General features: G+C 36.1%; 1 protein-coding gene across 10 annotated transcripts in view; it reads left to right on the top strand.

The window, feature by feature from the left end:
* Positions 1-16460, top strand: part of LOC134330959 (transcription factor 4-like) — a 171355-nt gene that overhangs the window by 67023 nt on the left and 87872 nt on the right. For all 10 annotated transcript variants that reach the window (XM_063012270.1, XM_063012274.1, XM_063012267.1 and 7 more), the window contains one exon: positions 15065-15126. In XM_063012270.1, the coding sequence (XP_062868340.1) occupies positions 15065-15126 (62 nt within the window). The remainder of the gene's footprint in view (positions 1-15064; positions 15127-16460) is intronic.

Raw genomic sequence — 16460 nt, 5'->3', positions numbered from 1 at the left:
ATTCATCGCTTGTGATGCTCTGTCTGTCTTACACTTATAGTCATCATCTGTCTATGTCACTCCTTAGCTTATGACGGTTGGAAACACATGGAGCCTTTTAGCTACGAATTGTTTTGATGATACGAACTTTTTAAATGACACTGCCATGACATTTGGGGTTTTTAAAACGTTAGTTTTTGCATAGGTTGCAGCTACAGTGGGTGCTCACTATGTGGCCTCTTTAAAACTCTGTTGGTTGTGCCATGTTGCTGTGAAAGTGCTAAATGTCAGAGCTTTTTTTTTTATAGATGATACATGCTGTTATTTCCTATTCAACTTATTATGATACAAGTTGAAGTACAACCTTCAACTTAAAATTAACATGTTGTGTACATTATGTTTTGTATTAAGCTGCTTGATAATAATATAATTTATTCATTCCAGTGTTACCTAGTGACTTCTTAATGAAGTTTTATAAATGTATTATTAATCTATTACTGTACAATCACAACTGTTGACATGTAATTTAGCAGTAAAAGGCAGCCATAAAAGGTGTTTTTGTCCTTTAATGCGTATGTGCTGGTAACACAGTAAACTCACAGTAATATCAATATATACTTGAACATAATAAACTTTATACATAATAAAAAGTTTTCAACCAAATACGCTAAAAGGACATCGCTGCAATCCTAATTCATTTCAGTCCTAGTCCTAATTTTACTGTTTTAAGGGTTTTGATGTCATGTTTTATAGTTTGGTTACATTCATAACAGGACAGGTAGTTACAGGTTCTACATCATTCATCAGTTCAAGTCCAGTGTCAAACACAGTCACAGTTAATTTTGTATTTTCAATTCACATAACTTACATGTTTTTGGACTGTGGGAGGAAACTGAAACTCCCAGAGGGAACGTGGGACCTGGACTACTCCAATTGGGAATTGATCCCAGATTGCTACCCACCGAACCACCATGCCCGGATGTAATGATTGTATCAGGATATGAATTATCTCTATAAATGAAGCTGAAAAGGCAGTCAAGATACTTGACACGCAACGGTTTGAAATTTTTGACTGTGTTAAAGATTTAATTTGTATTAATACATCCAATTCTCTATGATCCGACAATCAAAACCCTAAAAATATATTAGTGCTGCTCTTTACGCCTTCAAGGAAATTGAACACACCAGCCAGTATCCAATTCTTGATATTGGCATAAAAAACCTGGAAATAAAGAGCAACACAGGAATTTTGCCATTGCTTTCGTGCACTGATTTGCATATTGGCCACATTAAGGCTCTCATTCAATCTAAATAACCGGAGTTGGAGAGAAAGATTATAATTGGGCTTTTTTGTAAATTCTCTATATTGTTTTGTATATTCTTATTGTTATTGTTAAGCTGTACCAGTGGTTTAGTGTAGATTGAGTGAGAGATCAGTTAAAGCAGGTTTTTATTTTCTCTTGTTGTTTGAAAATAAAAAAGAGACAGACGGGTTGACTATCATCATCTGTAAATTTGTAAACGTACGGTTTGACAGTTGTGTACTTGAGACAGTCATGCTAATTAAGCCATCACCCACTGAAAAATCGAATTGTGAGGTAGAGCAAGAGGATGAGAGATGAAAAACATAAAATCCTAAAAGAGAGGTGTATTAAAAGAGAGATATGGATAGAGTTGAATTTGAGTCAGAGCCTGTAATTGTGATGCATTTGTGGGGCTGCTCTGCTGCCATATGGTGTACCATGGAACATTTAACTTGTCAGGCGTAATGGATTGACCTGGAAGCAGAGTTTTGCTCGAAGCAAAAGCGTTTGCGCCTTTCGAAGGATGTTCACAATTTCTTCTTCTTATTGCTTTGTTGGGACGCATGATCAATTTCTGTGTAGACGCTGACCTGTAACACCCTACCAGATTTACCTGGAAGTCCTGGGGTATGGTGTGGTAAAAGACGATAATGCCTTCAGGCCGCACCATTTCAGAGAACAACTTAAAGCTTTGCTTTTCAAACTGGGGTGCAGACTAAATGAAATGAGTGTTTGTGGACGCAGATGAAACACAGACACATGGGGTAAAGCTCTCGTCCTGGATGACTATAACCGGCAGCATAACCAATTCACACTCATCCTCAGGTGACAGGTAGAACCAGCTAAGCTAGCGTACTAGAATACTATTACAATTCTATTTTATATCACTAAGTGAATACTATTACTGGCTTCACTTCTCTGGCCACATTATTTATTGTTAGTTTTATGTATTTTCTCTGTAACGTTTGAGTTACTAAGTTCTGCCATATTGTTCATTCCTGTTATCCACACAGTTTCTGTGACAATAATTTTAGGTTTTGAAATAACGCGACTATCAGCGAATTACCGTGCATTATGCTACAGTTAGTTCTGACGTTCCAGTCTGATTGGTTGAGAAGCGTTATAACCGTGCTGATGTTTCTGACAACAGCACATCTATCTATCTATCTATCTATCTATCTATCTATCTATCTATCTATCTATCTATCTATCTATCTATCTATCTATCTATCTATCTATCTATCTATCTATCTATCTATCTATCTATCTATCTATCTATCTATCTATCTATCCATCCATCCATCCATCTATCATCTATCTATCTATCTATCCATCCATCCATCCATCCATCCATCCATCCATCCATCCATCCATCCATCCATCCATCCATCCATCATCTATCTATCTATCTATCTATCTATCTATCTATCTATCTATCTATCTATCTATCTATCCATCCATCCATCCATCCATCCATCCATCCATCCATCCATCCATCCATCCATCCATCCATCCATCCATCCATCCATCATCTATCTATCTATCTATCTATCTATCTATCTATCTATCTATCTATCTATCTATCTATCTATCTATCTATCTATCTATCCATCCATCCATCCATCCATCCATCCATCCATCTATCATCTATCTATCTATCTATCTATCTATCTATCTATCTATCTATCTATCTATCTATCTATCCATCCATCCATCCATCCATCCATCCATCCATCCATCCATCCATCCATCCATCCATCCATCCATCCATCCATCCATCCATCCATCCATCCATCCATCTATCATCTATCTATCTATCTATCTATCTATCTATCTATCTATCTATCTATCCATCCATCCATCCATCCATCCATCCATCCATCCATCCATCCATCCATCCATCCATCCATCCATCCATCCATCCATCTATCTATCACTATAGGCCTTTTTGTAGCCTCACCTTTGGCCTCGCCAGTGACCAAATCACACCTGTGATGTTATTTGTGATAACACACTCCCTCTTGTGTTCTATTGTTTAAAAATGTCAGGTCACATGTTTTGGCTTAGTGAGAAAATTTCAGTGCAGTATCAAAAATGTCATTTCTAAGCAACAGTATGATGTAAAAAGTTATTATACATGTTCTGGCCTACATGTCACATGTTCTCCTCATAACAAATGCATCAGTTAACACACATGACCATGAACAGAGATCAGTAGATACAAGAGGATTAAGTTTTATTTGTATGTTACATGGATCAGAACTGTTCTGATGTCAGTAGATGAGACAGAATTGTGTTTTATCAATGTGTTAGATGGTGTCCAACTGTTCTGAGATCAGTATATAAGAGTAGATTGTGTTTTATATGCATGTTACATTGATCAGAACTGCTCTGAGATCAGTAGATTAGAGAGGATTAAGTTTTATTTGTATGTTACATGGATCAGAACTGTTCTGATGTCAGTAGATAAGAGAGAATTGTGTTTTATCACTGTGTTAGATGGTGTCAAACTGTTTTGAGATCAGTAGTCAAGATTAGATTGGCTGCATGTTGGTTGGTGCAGACTTCCCAGACTCCTCAGCAGCTGTAGCATTGTCTTTCCAGCTGTTCTTGACACATCACCTGCTTACACACATGCATACGCAATACCACCACGGCTTCTCCGTAATTATAGCCACTAAGGGAGGCAGCGGTGGGATTGGGAGTTTCTGGGAAAAGAAGACACACCCATATGGAACAATAAGAAAATATAGGATATACATATATACTCATCAAGCACTTTATTAGGTACACCTAGGTACACATCTGGCACCTATCTGTATTCTATAAGCCATAGCTACAGTGAAGATGATTGTAGCCTGTATGCTGCTCTGTATGCTTTGTAATGCCCCTGTTCCCAATTTATCAGTTAAATGGGACCTCATATGACCCCCACTGACCAATAATTGTGTGGTGGACCATTCTCAGCACTGCATTGATAATAACCAGATAGTGTGTCTTGTTGTGGTATAGGTTTAACAGGTGTAGCAGAGATGTTGGGGGATTTTTAAACACCTCATTGTTAATGCCCAGAGGAGGAAAGTGCTTTAGTCAAAAAATATAAAGTCATAATAATAGTTATACAACTACTACTACTACTTATAATAATAATAATAATAATAATAATATTTATTATAAAATAGTACTATAAAAATTAATAATTATAATAATATAAAATAACTAAATTAATAATAATAACCAAAATAATATTTCTTATAATAATTATTGATTTAGTACTAATAATAGTAATACAATTCTACTACTAATAATAACAATAATAACTGTAATAATAATTATGAATAATAAAATACCACTACTAATTATGAAGGTAATAACTATAATAATATAATAATTATTATAAAATAGTAACAAAAAAAAAACAAATTTTAATAATATAAAAAAGATAAAATAATAATATAATAACAACAATAATAAAATAATGCAAATGCAAACATGCAAATATTTGGTAACTAAGTGGCCACTGAAATATATTCACAGACCCACTTAGCAAAGTTGGTTTTCAGCCATTATGCCAAACATTTTTGGGGATTTGCACTTCCCAGCTCCTGATGACAAGAGGGGCCAGCTGTGCCTCCTGGAATCTTTATGCCAGCAGCATTCGAACTGCATCCTATATTCCATACTGTTGTACTATAAGTGAGGCTTGACACACTATTTAGTGCACTGCGATGCAGTTTAAGACAGAACCGCTCAGTTCTGCAATATAATTTTGTCCACTCCGTGTCTCAGACCGTAATTAAGCCCTGTATCGAACAACACAAAGCAATGCAGTGTTCAGTACGGATGTGTGCTAGTGTTTGACAGTGTGATGGAAGGAGAGAGCACATACTGCCACTCTTCTCCTCTGTAGCTCTTCCTGTAATTGTTTTTGGCTCATTTTTGCCTCTCAGATTTAACACTTTTACAGACAGGTGCAGGCCAGCATCAGCAGATGTGCATCTCTCTTTCCATCGCTCTGTGTGTGTTTGTGCGGGTGTGTGTGTGTGTGTGTGTGTGTGTGTGTGTGCGTGTGTTATCGTACCAGCCTTTCTGCTCTGTGGCATTATCTCATGTCGTGTGTGTCAGATCACGCCTATCAGATTTGAACCTTGCATAACGCAGACCTCCAGTTTCTCTCCTCCACTCACCCTCGTTCTCTCCGAGTCTGTCTATGCGTCAGTATTAATTATAATTAGTTCTGTACAAGCACTTCTTAATTACATGCGTATTTACTTAAGAGTATGATAGGCATTTGTTTTAAGTTCTTGTAAGATCCCCTTAAGGAGTGTAATTAAAGCTTCATTACACATTATTTCACTGTAACTTCTGCTGACAAAAATCAAAGCAGTAGATTTATTAAAATCAGTAGGAGAAAAAATAACAGTCAGATTAGACAGCGCTGTCTGGTTGAGTTTTTCAAACTTATTCATCATGTATCTCTTTTCTTTTTGCTTTCCTTTTCAGCCTTTTTCTGTTACATTGTGTTACATGTAAATAAAAAAGCCTATAGACTAATTATTAATATTTAACTTGTTACATTAATACGTCTTTGAAAACATTAAAAGGACAAAAATCTGATTCTCATTGAATTCTCAAAAACCTGACATAAATTTTAGAGTTTCTTAGTATTTGGTATGTTCACCCTGATGCTCTTCAAGTGCCTTCATAAATTCTCCATACGGTTTAGGTCAGGTGACTATGAATAAAAGTCCACTACAGTCTGCACTTCTTGATTTCTTCAGTAGATCTTCTTAATTAGTTGTTGCTAAGATTTGGGTTTTGATAAGTGTAATTAAAATTACATATTAAAAGACCGAAATATGTCATATTTAAATATGTCATATGAGCTATTCGGCATGTAAACATGTAAAATAATACTTGTTTTTTTACATTTACATTTTCGGCATTTACCAGCCGCTTTTATCCACTTACAGTATGTGACAGTATATTGTCTAAGCAATTAAGGGCCTTGCTTAGGGGCCCAACACTGGCAATCTGGCAGTGGTGGGGCTTGAACCAGCAATTTTTTGATTACTAGTCCAATAAGTCCACTAGGCTACAACTGTCCTACATTTTTTTATTGTGGATGCTCAGAAAACATATGGTTTTAGCCACAAAATTAATAAATAATTGCAATTTAAATTAGTGTTTTTCCTACTTTTTACTTTTTATAGTAAATTTGAGACAACAGAACAACTGCATTTCAACAAAGGGAATTTAATCGATTTATTGTAAACAAACTGTCCTGATGTATTCCGTAAACTCTGTTATATTATTGCTATAGTGATAATAAACTGTTGTTTATTTACTGTGCGATTACTTCTCATACAAATGTTAGTTTGGTTTATTTTATATGCTATTATAGTCCCGCTGCAGGCAAAGTATTTGTTGGCTAAAACATTTGTACAATCTTTTAAGCTCACCTAATCATGCCGTAAACCATGTTGGACCAGAGAAGCTTTCATCTCCGTCTTCCAAGTCTGTCTAAATCCATCTCACACACTCCAAAATCATCGGCATTACAAACAACAAACAAAAAAGTGAGATTTTGCACAACATGCCCCTTTTGTTCATAGCAAATACTAAATAGTGTTTAGAATCTATAATGGCTTTCTTTTTTTTCCTAAGGATTTTGTGCTGTAAGTAATCGTTGCTGTTGTTTTAGAAGGATTTCTTGTGTTGTTTTCATGTGTAGAGAACAATGAACTGCATTGTTCGTTTGTTTAGGTTTTAAAGTCGCCGAAAAACACATGCAGAATAGCTTCGTTTCTTTTTATGCTTTGTTCATGTCAGGTATTGTAGATCGCACTCCAAATTCAACAAACAAAAGAGGACGCGCAAATAAAAGCATTGCAGTTCTTTGTCTCCGGTTTGCATAATAAATTGGCAATAAAAGGACAAGGAAAGGATGCGAAAACAAAAGGAATAATCACGCATATCGACATTTTTAGTGGAAATTCACAGGTGACGTTGATTAAAGATGTGCAGACGTCATAAACAGATCGACGGATGGGAAGAAAAGGCACGAACGAGCCAAAAAAATCTTAAATTGTGCATTGGCAAGCTGCACACGGTGAATGAGAGGAGACGATTTGAGTCCTAATGCCATCCTTATGCGTCTTTTAGTACTTCTCGCCATAGGGCTTGGCACCAACAATGCTGTCACCGTGCCAAGAAAAAAAGACCGCAGTGGCTGCTGCATTTCAGCAGCCGATGCCTCTCACAAACAAACAAGCTCACACATACACGCACAAACTCAAACTGCTTTGCAAAACGATTATTTTTTTCTGTCGTCTCACTTTGTTAAAATTAAACTTTATAGTTCCTGCCAAGTCTGGAACGTTTGCCGAGGTTCATTTCACATCTTAGCAAATGTGCCAAAACGCTGCACGCCACCCAAACTCAGGTGCTCTTCCAACGTACGTGTCTGTCTGGTTGTGAACGAGCAAGCTTATGTTTATCTTCCGTGTAACATTCGTGTGCCATGTTATCAATGAAGCTACTACCATCCCATAAGCAGCTAACGCCAGTTCGTGTATATATGTGTGTGTGTGTGTGTGTTTTTAATAATGTGTTATGGGGTAGAGGGTGAAGAAAGGCTTTAATGGGGAGTTGTTTTACATTGGGACGCCTGCCTAGAATGTAATCAAGCACATTCAATAGAATTGAACAAGTGCACAGCTCCCGAATGCCCTCGGCTGAATTTTAATTTGTTGCATCTTAAGCACCAAAAATGTAATACAATTATTTAATACTACAATACCTATAGCATGAATAATAATTATTACTGCTTTATTATTTTTATAATTATTATTTTATTATTAATATTTAAGTGTTGTTATTATTAATTCACTTTTTTCTTCTTATCGATCCTCCATGTGCAGTACAACAAGAAATGAAATGTTCCGTTTGCAATATGATAAAGTATTGTAAATATTCATATATTCATAAACAGACAAATAGTATCTTAACAGATGATAGAATTTAGCTGCATTATCTGATATACATATACTCACACACACACACACACACACACACACACACACACACACACACATACATATATATATATACACAGGACAAGTTAAACACACAACAGTCAACATATAGAAATAATATACACACACACATATATATATATACGTATATATACAGGACATGCTAAACACACATGACAGTGAACATATAGAAATAATATGCACACACTCATATATATATATATATATATATATATATATATATATATATATATTTATACAGGACAAGCTAAACACACGTAACAGTCAAAATATAGAAAGAATATATTCATACAAACACACACAGATATACAGTATATGTGTGTGTGTGTGTGCGTGTTTGTGTTTGTGTCATTGTTAAAAGTGCATAAACATTTATCTTATTTTATTTTATTTAAATAAAAGAACATCTTTTTAACTGATTACTTTTATGTTGGCAAATCAAAATAAGAGATTTCTACAAATCAAAATAGTACATTTGAACTATTCATCGAAGAAATCAAGTTATTTTATTTGTTTAACATATTACAGTTTAAAAAAAAAAAATTTCACATATCAAATAAGAGCAGAATAAGTTAAATTATTAAAGAAAACATTTCAGAATTAATTGATTTTTTTTTTTAAAGTATTTGGTACATAAATAAGTCAAAGTGACCAGGTCAGTTTTATTGTAGTAAAGGTCAGATTTTTTTTTTTTTAATCTTATCCTTTTTTTATTATAGACCATGTACAGACAGCAGCAGGTGGAATTATTCCACATATTCTAAAGCCCATGTACTTTCTTTACAAATATTAAACAAGAATTGTACATGATAGCTCTATGTATGAATATGTAGTAACGTTTTCTGATCATATGTTTACTGCTTGGTCAATGTGCGATTGCAAAAATTCTATCTCTTTCTGTCCATCATGGATGAGCTCATTTAGGACCCGTTAATAACTGGTAAGAACGCTCAAAAACCCCACCGAACAGGAGCAGTTTCAGTGTTAACAGGGTCTTCTCTAAGTGGGCTTTTTCAAAAAATCTGAACTTGGCACAGAAAAATACAGTCCCAGCCCCCACCTCCAACAACCCAGACTCTGACCAATCAGGGCTCTCTCAGAGTGCCAGCGTGCCAAGTTCACTTCATCACTTGCTCTTTCAGGAGTTGCCAACACATTTTGGCTCGTCTTCTTTAAGGAAAAAAGGGGGAAACGGAAAAAAGGCCACCTTGCTGTTTTTCTTTGCAAATCACTAGACGGAAACCATTTTAAACCATTTGCAGTGAATACACACACATTTATTTATTTATTTATTTATTAGGATTTTAACGTCATGTTTTACACACTTGGGTTACATTCATGACAGGACAGGTAGTTACTCATTACACAAGATTCATCAGTTCACAAGTTTTAATGTCAAACACAGTTATGGACAATTTTGTGTCTCCAATTAACCTGACTGCATGTCTATTGACTGTGGGAGGAAACCGGAGCTCCCGGAGGAAACCCACACAGACACAAGGAGAACATGCAAACTCCACACCGAAAGGACCCGACCGCTCCACCTGGCGATCGAACCCAGGACCTTCCTGCTGTGAGGCGACAGTGCTACCCACCGAACCACTGTGATTGTGATTACTGTGTGATTACTAAGCTGGATTCTCTTAAAAAACATTGAATTTCTATTAGATTTTATATTAAATATACATTTTTAGTAGTTGGAAAAAAAAGTTTTTTAAATAAATTCATTGAATTATTTGTACCTAAAACAGAATCTACTCGACAAAAAAGGCAAATTTGATAAAAAATGCAGCCAGATGAAAATTTTACTGCTTCCTCTTTCCCGCTCTTGTTCTCTCTCTGTGTCATATTGTCATTTTTTCTTTCTCTTTTTTTTAAGAAAATAAATAAATAAAAATTTTATCCGCCATGCTGTTTGCCTCAAGTCACTTCCTGTTTTGTAAATGCTGTGCGAATACTGAATGTGACATGGCTGTTATTTTTTAATCAGCTGCCACTTAGGATGTCTAAACCATCCACCCACACATGCTCTTTGCTTATTTATTTTTCAACAAATTTAGCTATGGGGGGGATAGGACTAAGGAATGTCTTAGATTTTATTTTCATTCACTTATTTAATTAATTGTCTTACTTTGATTTGATTTTAATTAGTATTTAGTATGAATGTGCTTCCATATACGGGCTATTTAAAGAATCTGTTTGCCAGTTGGCATAGTGCCAGGGTGCATGGGAATTATCATTTTCTACACAACAAATTATGAATGTATTATATATTACTTTGGCGTTTAAATAATCACAATTGTATTAATGTTAAGTAAAATATTGGATTAGTTTTAAACCAAAAAGAAGTTCCCACCTAAACAAAATACTACATAGTTTAATCTAAAGTTTGGTCATGTTCATTTGCAGTGATGCTGTTTGTAGTATTTATTATTTTGGTGAAGTAAAATAGAATCTGTGTCTGCTTCTGCTGCAGATTCGCTGAATTTCCTCCACTTGGCACATTTATTTTATCTTGATGTCAGATGCACCTGCACTCGTGTTCCTTCTCTCATTTGTCTTGTGGACAAAATACACAGGAATGTGTGGGTCATATTAGCAGGTTCATTTGAGCAGAGGATATTAGTGGATTATGTTGGCTAATTTCTAGCATAGACTATTATTGCTATGATTTCACCTCAGTGTAAAAGTGGCTTTAAACTAAACCTTAAAGAGACAATAAATAGTATTAGATGGAGTTAGTTAGAAGTAAGAATTTCAGTTAAGACAAAAACAATAATAATAATATAAAATATTATTATTATTATTAGTTTACTATCATTCTTTTTTTATTATAAATATTTTCCTCACCCTGATTATTATTTTTATCATTACTATTATTTCACTTTTTACATTTTCAGCATTTAGCAGACGCCTTTATCCAAAGCGACTTACAGTACTGTGACAGTACACAGTCTAAGCAATGGAGGGTTAGGGGCCTTGCTCAAGAACCCAACAGCCCAACTGGTTTCAACAGGAACGCCAATCCATTGCAGAGTTTAGGCTATCCCCCCATACAAAGCCATTCATGTCTGTATAGATGCCCAGCGGGCCAGTAGCACTACTGAGATTTGAGCCAGGATATCTGCAGTGGTGCGTAATAGGGCCACCTGAGTGCCCATTATTATTATTATTAATATTATCATCATCATAAAAGGGTCATCATAAGTAATTGTAAATATGAAATATGGATTTTTTTATTACAAACATTATTTTGATAAAATAATTAATAAACTTTTATAATTTTCATGTGTTTGTATTCATAATAAATTATCAACAACTTATTTTTAGCTAAACTACCAGTTGACCTGTTAAAGCTATAATACATGGTTAATATTGATATTTTTCTTCGTAAGAACATTGGTAGATTAGTGGTCAAGGTACTGAACTTGTAATCGAAAGGTCATTGGTTCAAGCCCCATTACCACCAAGTTGTCACTGTTGGTCCCCTGAGCAAGGCCCTTAACCCTCAATTGCTTGGATTGTATTCAGTCACAACTGTGTCTGCTTAATGCCATTACTATGTCTGAAATGTCTTAAATCCTCAGTGTTGTTAAGATTTTCAACATTAGTTTGAGTGGAATTAATGATACGATATATATAAACTGCATCTCTCTCTTTTTCACTCTCTTTCACTTCTCTCCTCCTTAAAAAAAAGTCTGGCACTGTGGAAGTTCTGGCTGGTAGGGGTGTTTGTGTGAAAGAAGATTATGAATGGCACCTTCAGAGGGACTGATAAGGTGCCATTTCCGTGTTAATTCTGCCTACTCGATCTCAGCTTGGCACAAAAGCAGCAGTACATCTTGCTTCTCTGGATCCCCTCGAACCATAATTACACATCTCAAAGACCATTCAGGCTGATTTTAGTCTGTCACCCATATATATTTTTACTGCACTTTTCGTCTCTTTCACTTAGCACTCGGGTCTTGCTGTTCTAAACCTGGAAAGAAAGTTGTGCGTGTGGATAAATGAGATCAAGCCGGAGAATGAGCTTTATTTTGTCAACAGGATTTATTATTGCTATAATGTGTCAAACCATGAAGCAAACGGATACAAAACTTCAGTTTTTTGTTCGAGGTATTCAGTGTGTGTGTGTGTGGGGGGGGATTGTGTGTGAACTGTTGGGGTGGGTATTGCATGTACTGACAGAGATTATATGCAGCTGGACACACAGTTAGTGTTAGCTTTCCATGAGAAATGAGGGCGGCTGAGTGGCTAAGTGGGTAGCACTGTCGCCTCACAGCAAGAAGGTCCTGGGTCCTTTCTGTGTGCAGTTTGCATGTTCTCCCCGTGTCTGCGTGGGTTTCCTCCGGGAGCTCCGGTTTCCCCCCACAGTCCAAAGACGTGCAAGTGAGGTGAACTGAAGACACAAAATTGTCCATGACTGTGTTCGATATAACCTTGTGAACTGATGAATCTTGTGTAATGAGTAACTACCGTTCCTGTCATGAATGTAACCAAAGTGTAAAACATGACGTTAAAATCCTAATAAACAAACAAACAATGGAATGTCCACTACTCACTGCTACAACAGCAGCATCACCAGCAGCAGTCTGTCATCACCTTCAAGGCATCAGCACAAGCTGCAAAGAAACACAGAAAGCATATCAGTGCCCTCTTTAGCCAGCTAGTGCGTGTGCCAGAGATAACAAGAGTAATAGAGAGTTGGAAACAGTTGGAACTGTAAAGAACATTGACTCAACTCGTCACTCCATATAATCCCCTTTTTAAACATCTATATTATTTTTAAGATTAAAGAAATATTTTGATGAAATTTGCATCCCTAAAGATTAAACAGTGTTGCACTTGGGTGGGGCAGTAGTAAATTAAATCCTTAGCAGTGCTATCGACCAGTTGGGTGTCTACATACAGACACGTCTCTGGCAAGGCATCCTGTTTGTGGCATGCTACTGCATAGCGCACAGTGAATCTGGGGAAACTGAACCCACTGCTACCCTGACCAGAATAAGGTGGTAAAACCGCTGTGCAGAGTTTGCTTAGCGATGAAGGTACTGAGCTAGTAATCCTAAGATTGCCGGTTCAAGCCCCAACACCACCAAGTTGCCACTGTTGGGCCCCTAAGCATGGTCCTTATCCCTCAATGGCTTAAATTGTGTTCAGTCATAAATGTAAGTCACTCTGGATAAAAACGTCTGCTAAAAACAGCAAGTGTAAAACATGAAAAAAAAAGAAATAACAGCCTTATTTTGAATCAGTAAGTAAAACATGATCTGATGCACTGGATCGTTACTGGATCACACATACCAACGGTCTTCTGTTTCATGCTGGCCTTGACATTTGCTCCAGAGTATAAATGCAGCTCCGCCCAACTTCCGAATGAGAGGATGTGTGGATTAAATGGGGATTTAGTGTGATAGTGAGAGTCAGAGTGCAAGAACCACAGGGAAAAAATCAGCCACATGAGAAACAAGAAAACAAAACTGGAGAAGAAATTGTTGGAGCCTAGGAGCAATTTATTTGAGCTCATTTTAATTCTGTACATTTTTTTAAATTTTGATATTTTGTAAATTCTAGTTTTCTTTCTTTAAATATTGTTTATAACACTTGAGAGAGTAAGGCACCTTAATTTCGTTATACCTGGTATAATGACAATAAAGATATTCTGATTCTGATTCTTCTTCTTCTTCTTATTATTATTATTATTTGACCATGACTGTTCCATTTTACCTGTACCAATATAACACTAGTAATCTGCTCAGCTTGTCTTTCTGTGTCATAAATTATTAAATGCTGTATCATGCACTTGTCCTCCACATCTTTACATACAGACAAATCTGGTGACATCCATTACTCTAATTATACACATATTACCACAAAAGGACTTTTTATCATATTTATCATTCATACTTCTTTAATCTGCGACTGCTAATCTAAAACTGATCTGTGTTATTATTTTATCAGGAATGAATTGCTGCATCTGGGTCCTGATGCAAGGCCATATAGCTGTAGATGTACAATAGGAAGCTGTGTGTAGAGAATGGTGCATGTGTATGAAATATGTATGTTAAATAATTATTAACCTTCATGTCATTATGACAAACAAAATAATATGTAGCAGTTAAAAGGTTTGGCTTAGTGGTTTTCAAACAAATGTGATAATAAGTGTTCAAGAATACAGAATTCAGTGAAGAATATTGGAATTTGGAATATGATATGATATTATATTATATTATATTATATTATAATTGGAATATCAGATTCATACTAAGCAGTAGTCTTGGACATTTTGTAGCCTAGTGGTTAAGGTACTTGATTAGTAATCGAAAGTTTGCTGGTTCAAACCCCACCACTGTCACTGTTGGGCTCTTAAGCAAAGCCCTTAACCCTCAATTGCTTAGACAATATACTGTCACACTACTGTAAGTGGCTTTGAATAAAAAGCTTCTGCTAAATGCCAAAAATAGCAGAAGCTATTGAAATGAAATAACAAAGGTTATAGCTACTCCATCTGAACTATACCCTCTAAAATACACCTAATTTCTTCTATACCTCCTTTCTTCTATCAAAAAAAAAACCCAATGATGTAAAATAATATGAAAATAAATGTACATGGGTTGCCTTCAAGTTAGGGAATAAAGATGTATTTAGAGTGTGTCTGTTGGGGTGTGTGTGTGTGTGTTGCTCAGTTGTAGGTGTTCACTGACTCTATCTCTGTCTCAACAGGTAAAGCAGAAAGAGCGTCATACTCATACAGTCGCGACCCGAACCTTCAGGGCTGCCACCAGGTACTTTTATTTAAGTTTCTTTTATTGATTTCTTACCCAAGCACCTTGACGTTCTGCTCTTTATTCTCGTGTGTCTTTATTCTGCTCTACATTCTTGCACTATGCTTTGTTTGGTAGCAGTTCAAGGAGTTCTTCATTCCAGTATCTATACACAGTTAAACAACAATGGTTAGTTAGAAAGTTAACTGCATGATGTTTAGAATTCACGAAGGACCAGTTGTTGGGGATTTTTCCGTCAGCTGGACAAGTGGCCGAAAGCCAGTTTTGCAGGCTGCATACCAGCAGTGTTAATGATAAGACTATAGCAATGATGTGCAAGCCACACTTCCACTATTAGGCAGTACCGCTTTTAAAGCTAGTTAATGAATATGAGACAGGTAGAAAGGTAGATCTATTTTTTTAAAAAGCAGCACTGGCTAATTCACTGATAATGTATTGACATCAGATGCCAATACAAACAAACCATTTATTAAACATTTGATGCTTAAGTCCAATTTTATATATCTGATATATCTAATTGATACTGTAAAGAGATTTTCATATGGACTTCTGGCCTGAGAGAGCATAAAAGGCACCATGAGAGAACTGTAACAAAGGAGGAACACTGTTTCTTTCTTTAAGGCTTTTGTAAAAACATCCATACTTTATTGCTTACTCAAATCTCAGTCCATTCTTTCAGAGATCTAAAATCAGATTTTGGCCACCTGCTGAAATGAATATTATTTCATATCACAAGTTAGCTTTTATTGCCCCACATATTGATTTTCAGTATTCACTTTGGCAGTGTTGAGCAGAAAATGCATTATTTTAGAGTCATAATGAAAAATAAAAATGCCCCCTGCACACCTGCTAAAGCTTGAGATTTAGCCTTTCCCAGCGATTTGGGATCTGGCCAAATCTCTTGGGGGCCTAAAGTGTGTAATAACTCCCTAGTGTTTTTTTCTAAGCTGTAGCTGTACAGAATCCTAAAAATATTATAGACCTGAATGTTCTTTGAATTTTTACAGATAAAATTGAACACTGCAGACACTAAAATCATTTTATCTCACATTGGGTTGTGAAGACACTGTTTCTTTTTCATAATATACACCGACCAGGCATAACATTATGACCACTGACAGGTGAAGTGAATAACACTGATCATCTCTTCATCACGGCACCTGTTAGTGGGTGGGATATATTAGGCAGCAAGTGAACATTTATCCTCAACGTTGACGTGTAAGAAGCAGGAAAAGTGGGCAAGCGTAAGGATTTGAGTTTGATAGCAAGTCGACTGGGTCAGAGCATCTCCAAAACTGCAGCTCTTGTGGGGTGTTTCCGGTCTGCAGTGGTCA

Source organism: Trichomycterus rosablanca, chromosome 16, assembly GCF_030014385.1.
Source record: "Trichomycterus rosablanca isolate fTriRos1 chromosome 16, fTriRos1.hap1, whole genome shotgun sequence".
Taxonomy (NCBI): Eukaryota; Metazoa; Chordata; class Actinopteri; order Siluriformes; family Trichomycteridae; genus Trichomycterus; species Trichomycterus rosablanca.
The sequence above is the reverse complement of the archived record's forward strand: the minus strand, read 5'-3'. Positions and strand labels throughout refer to the sequence as shown.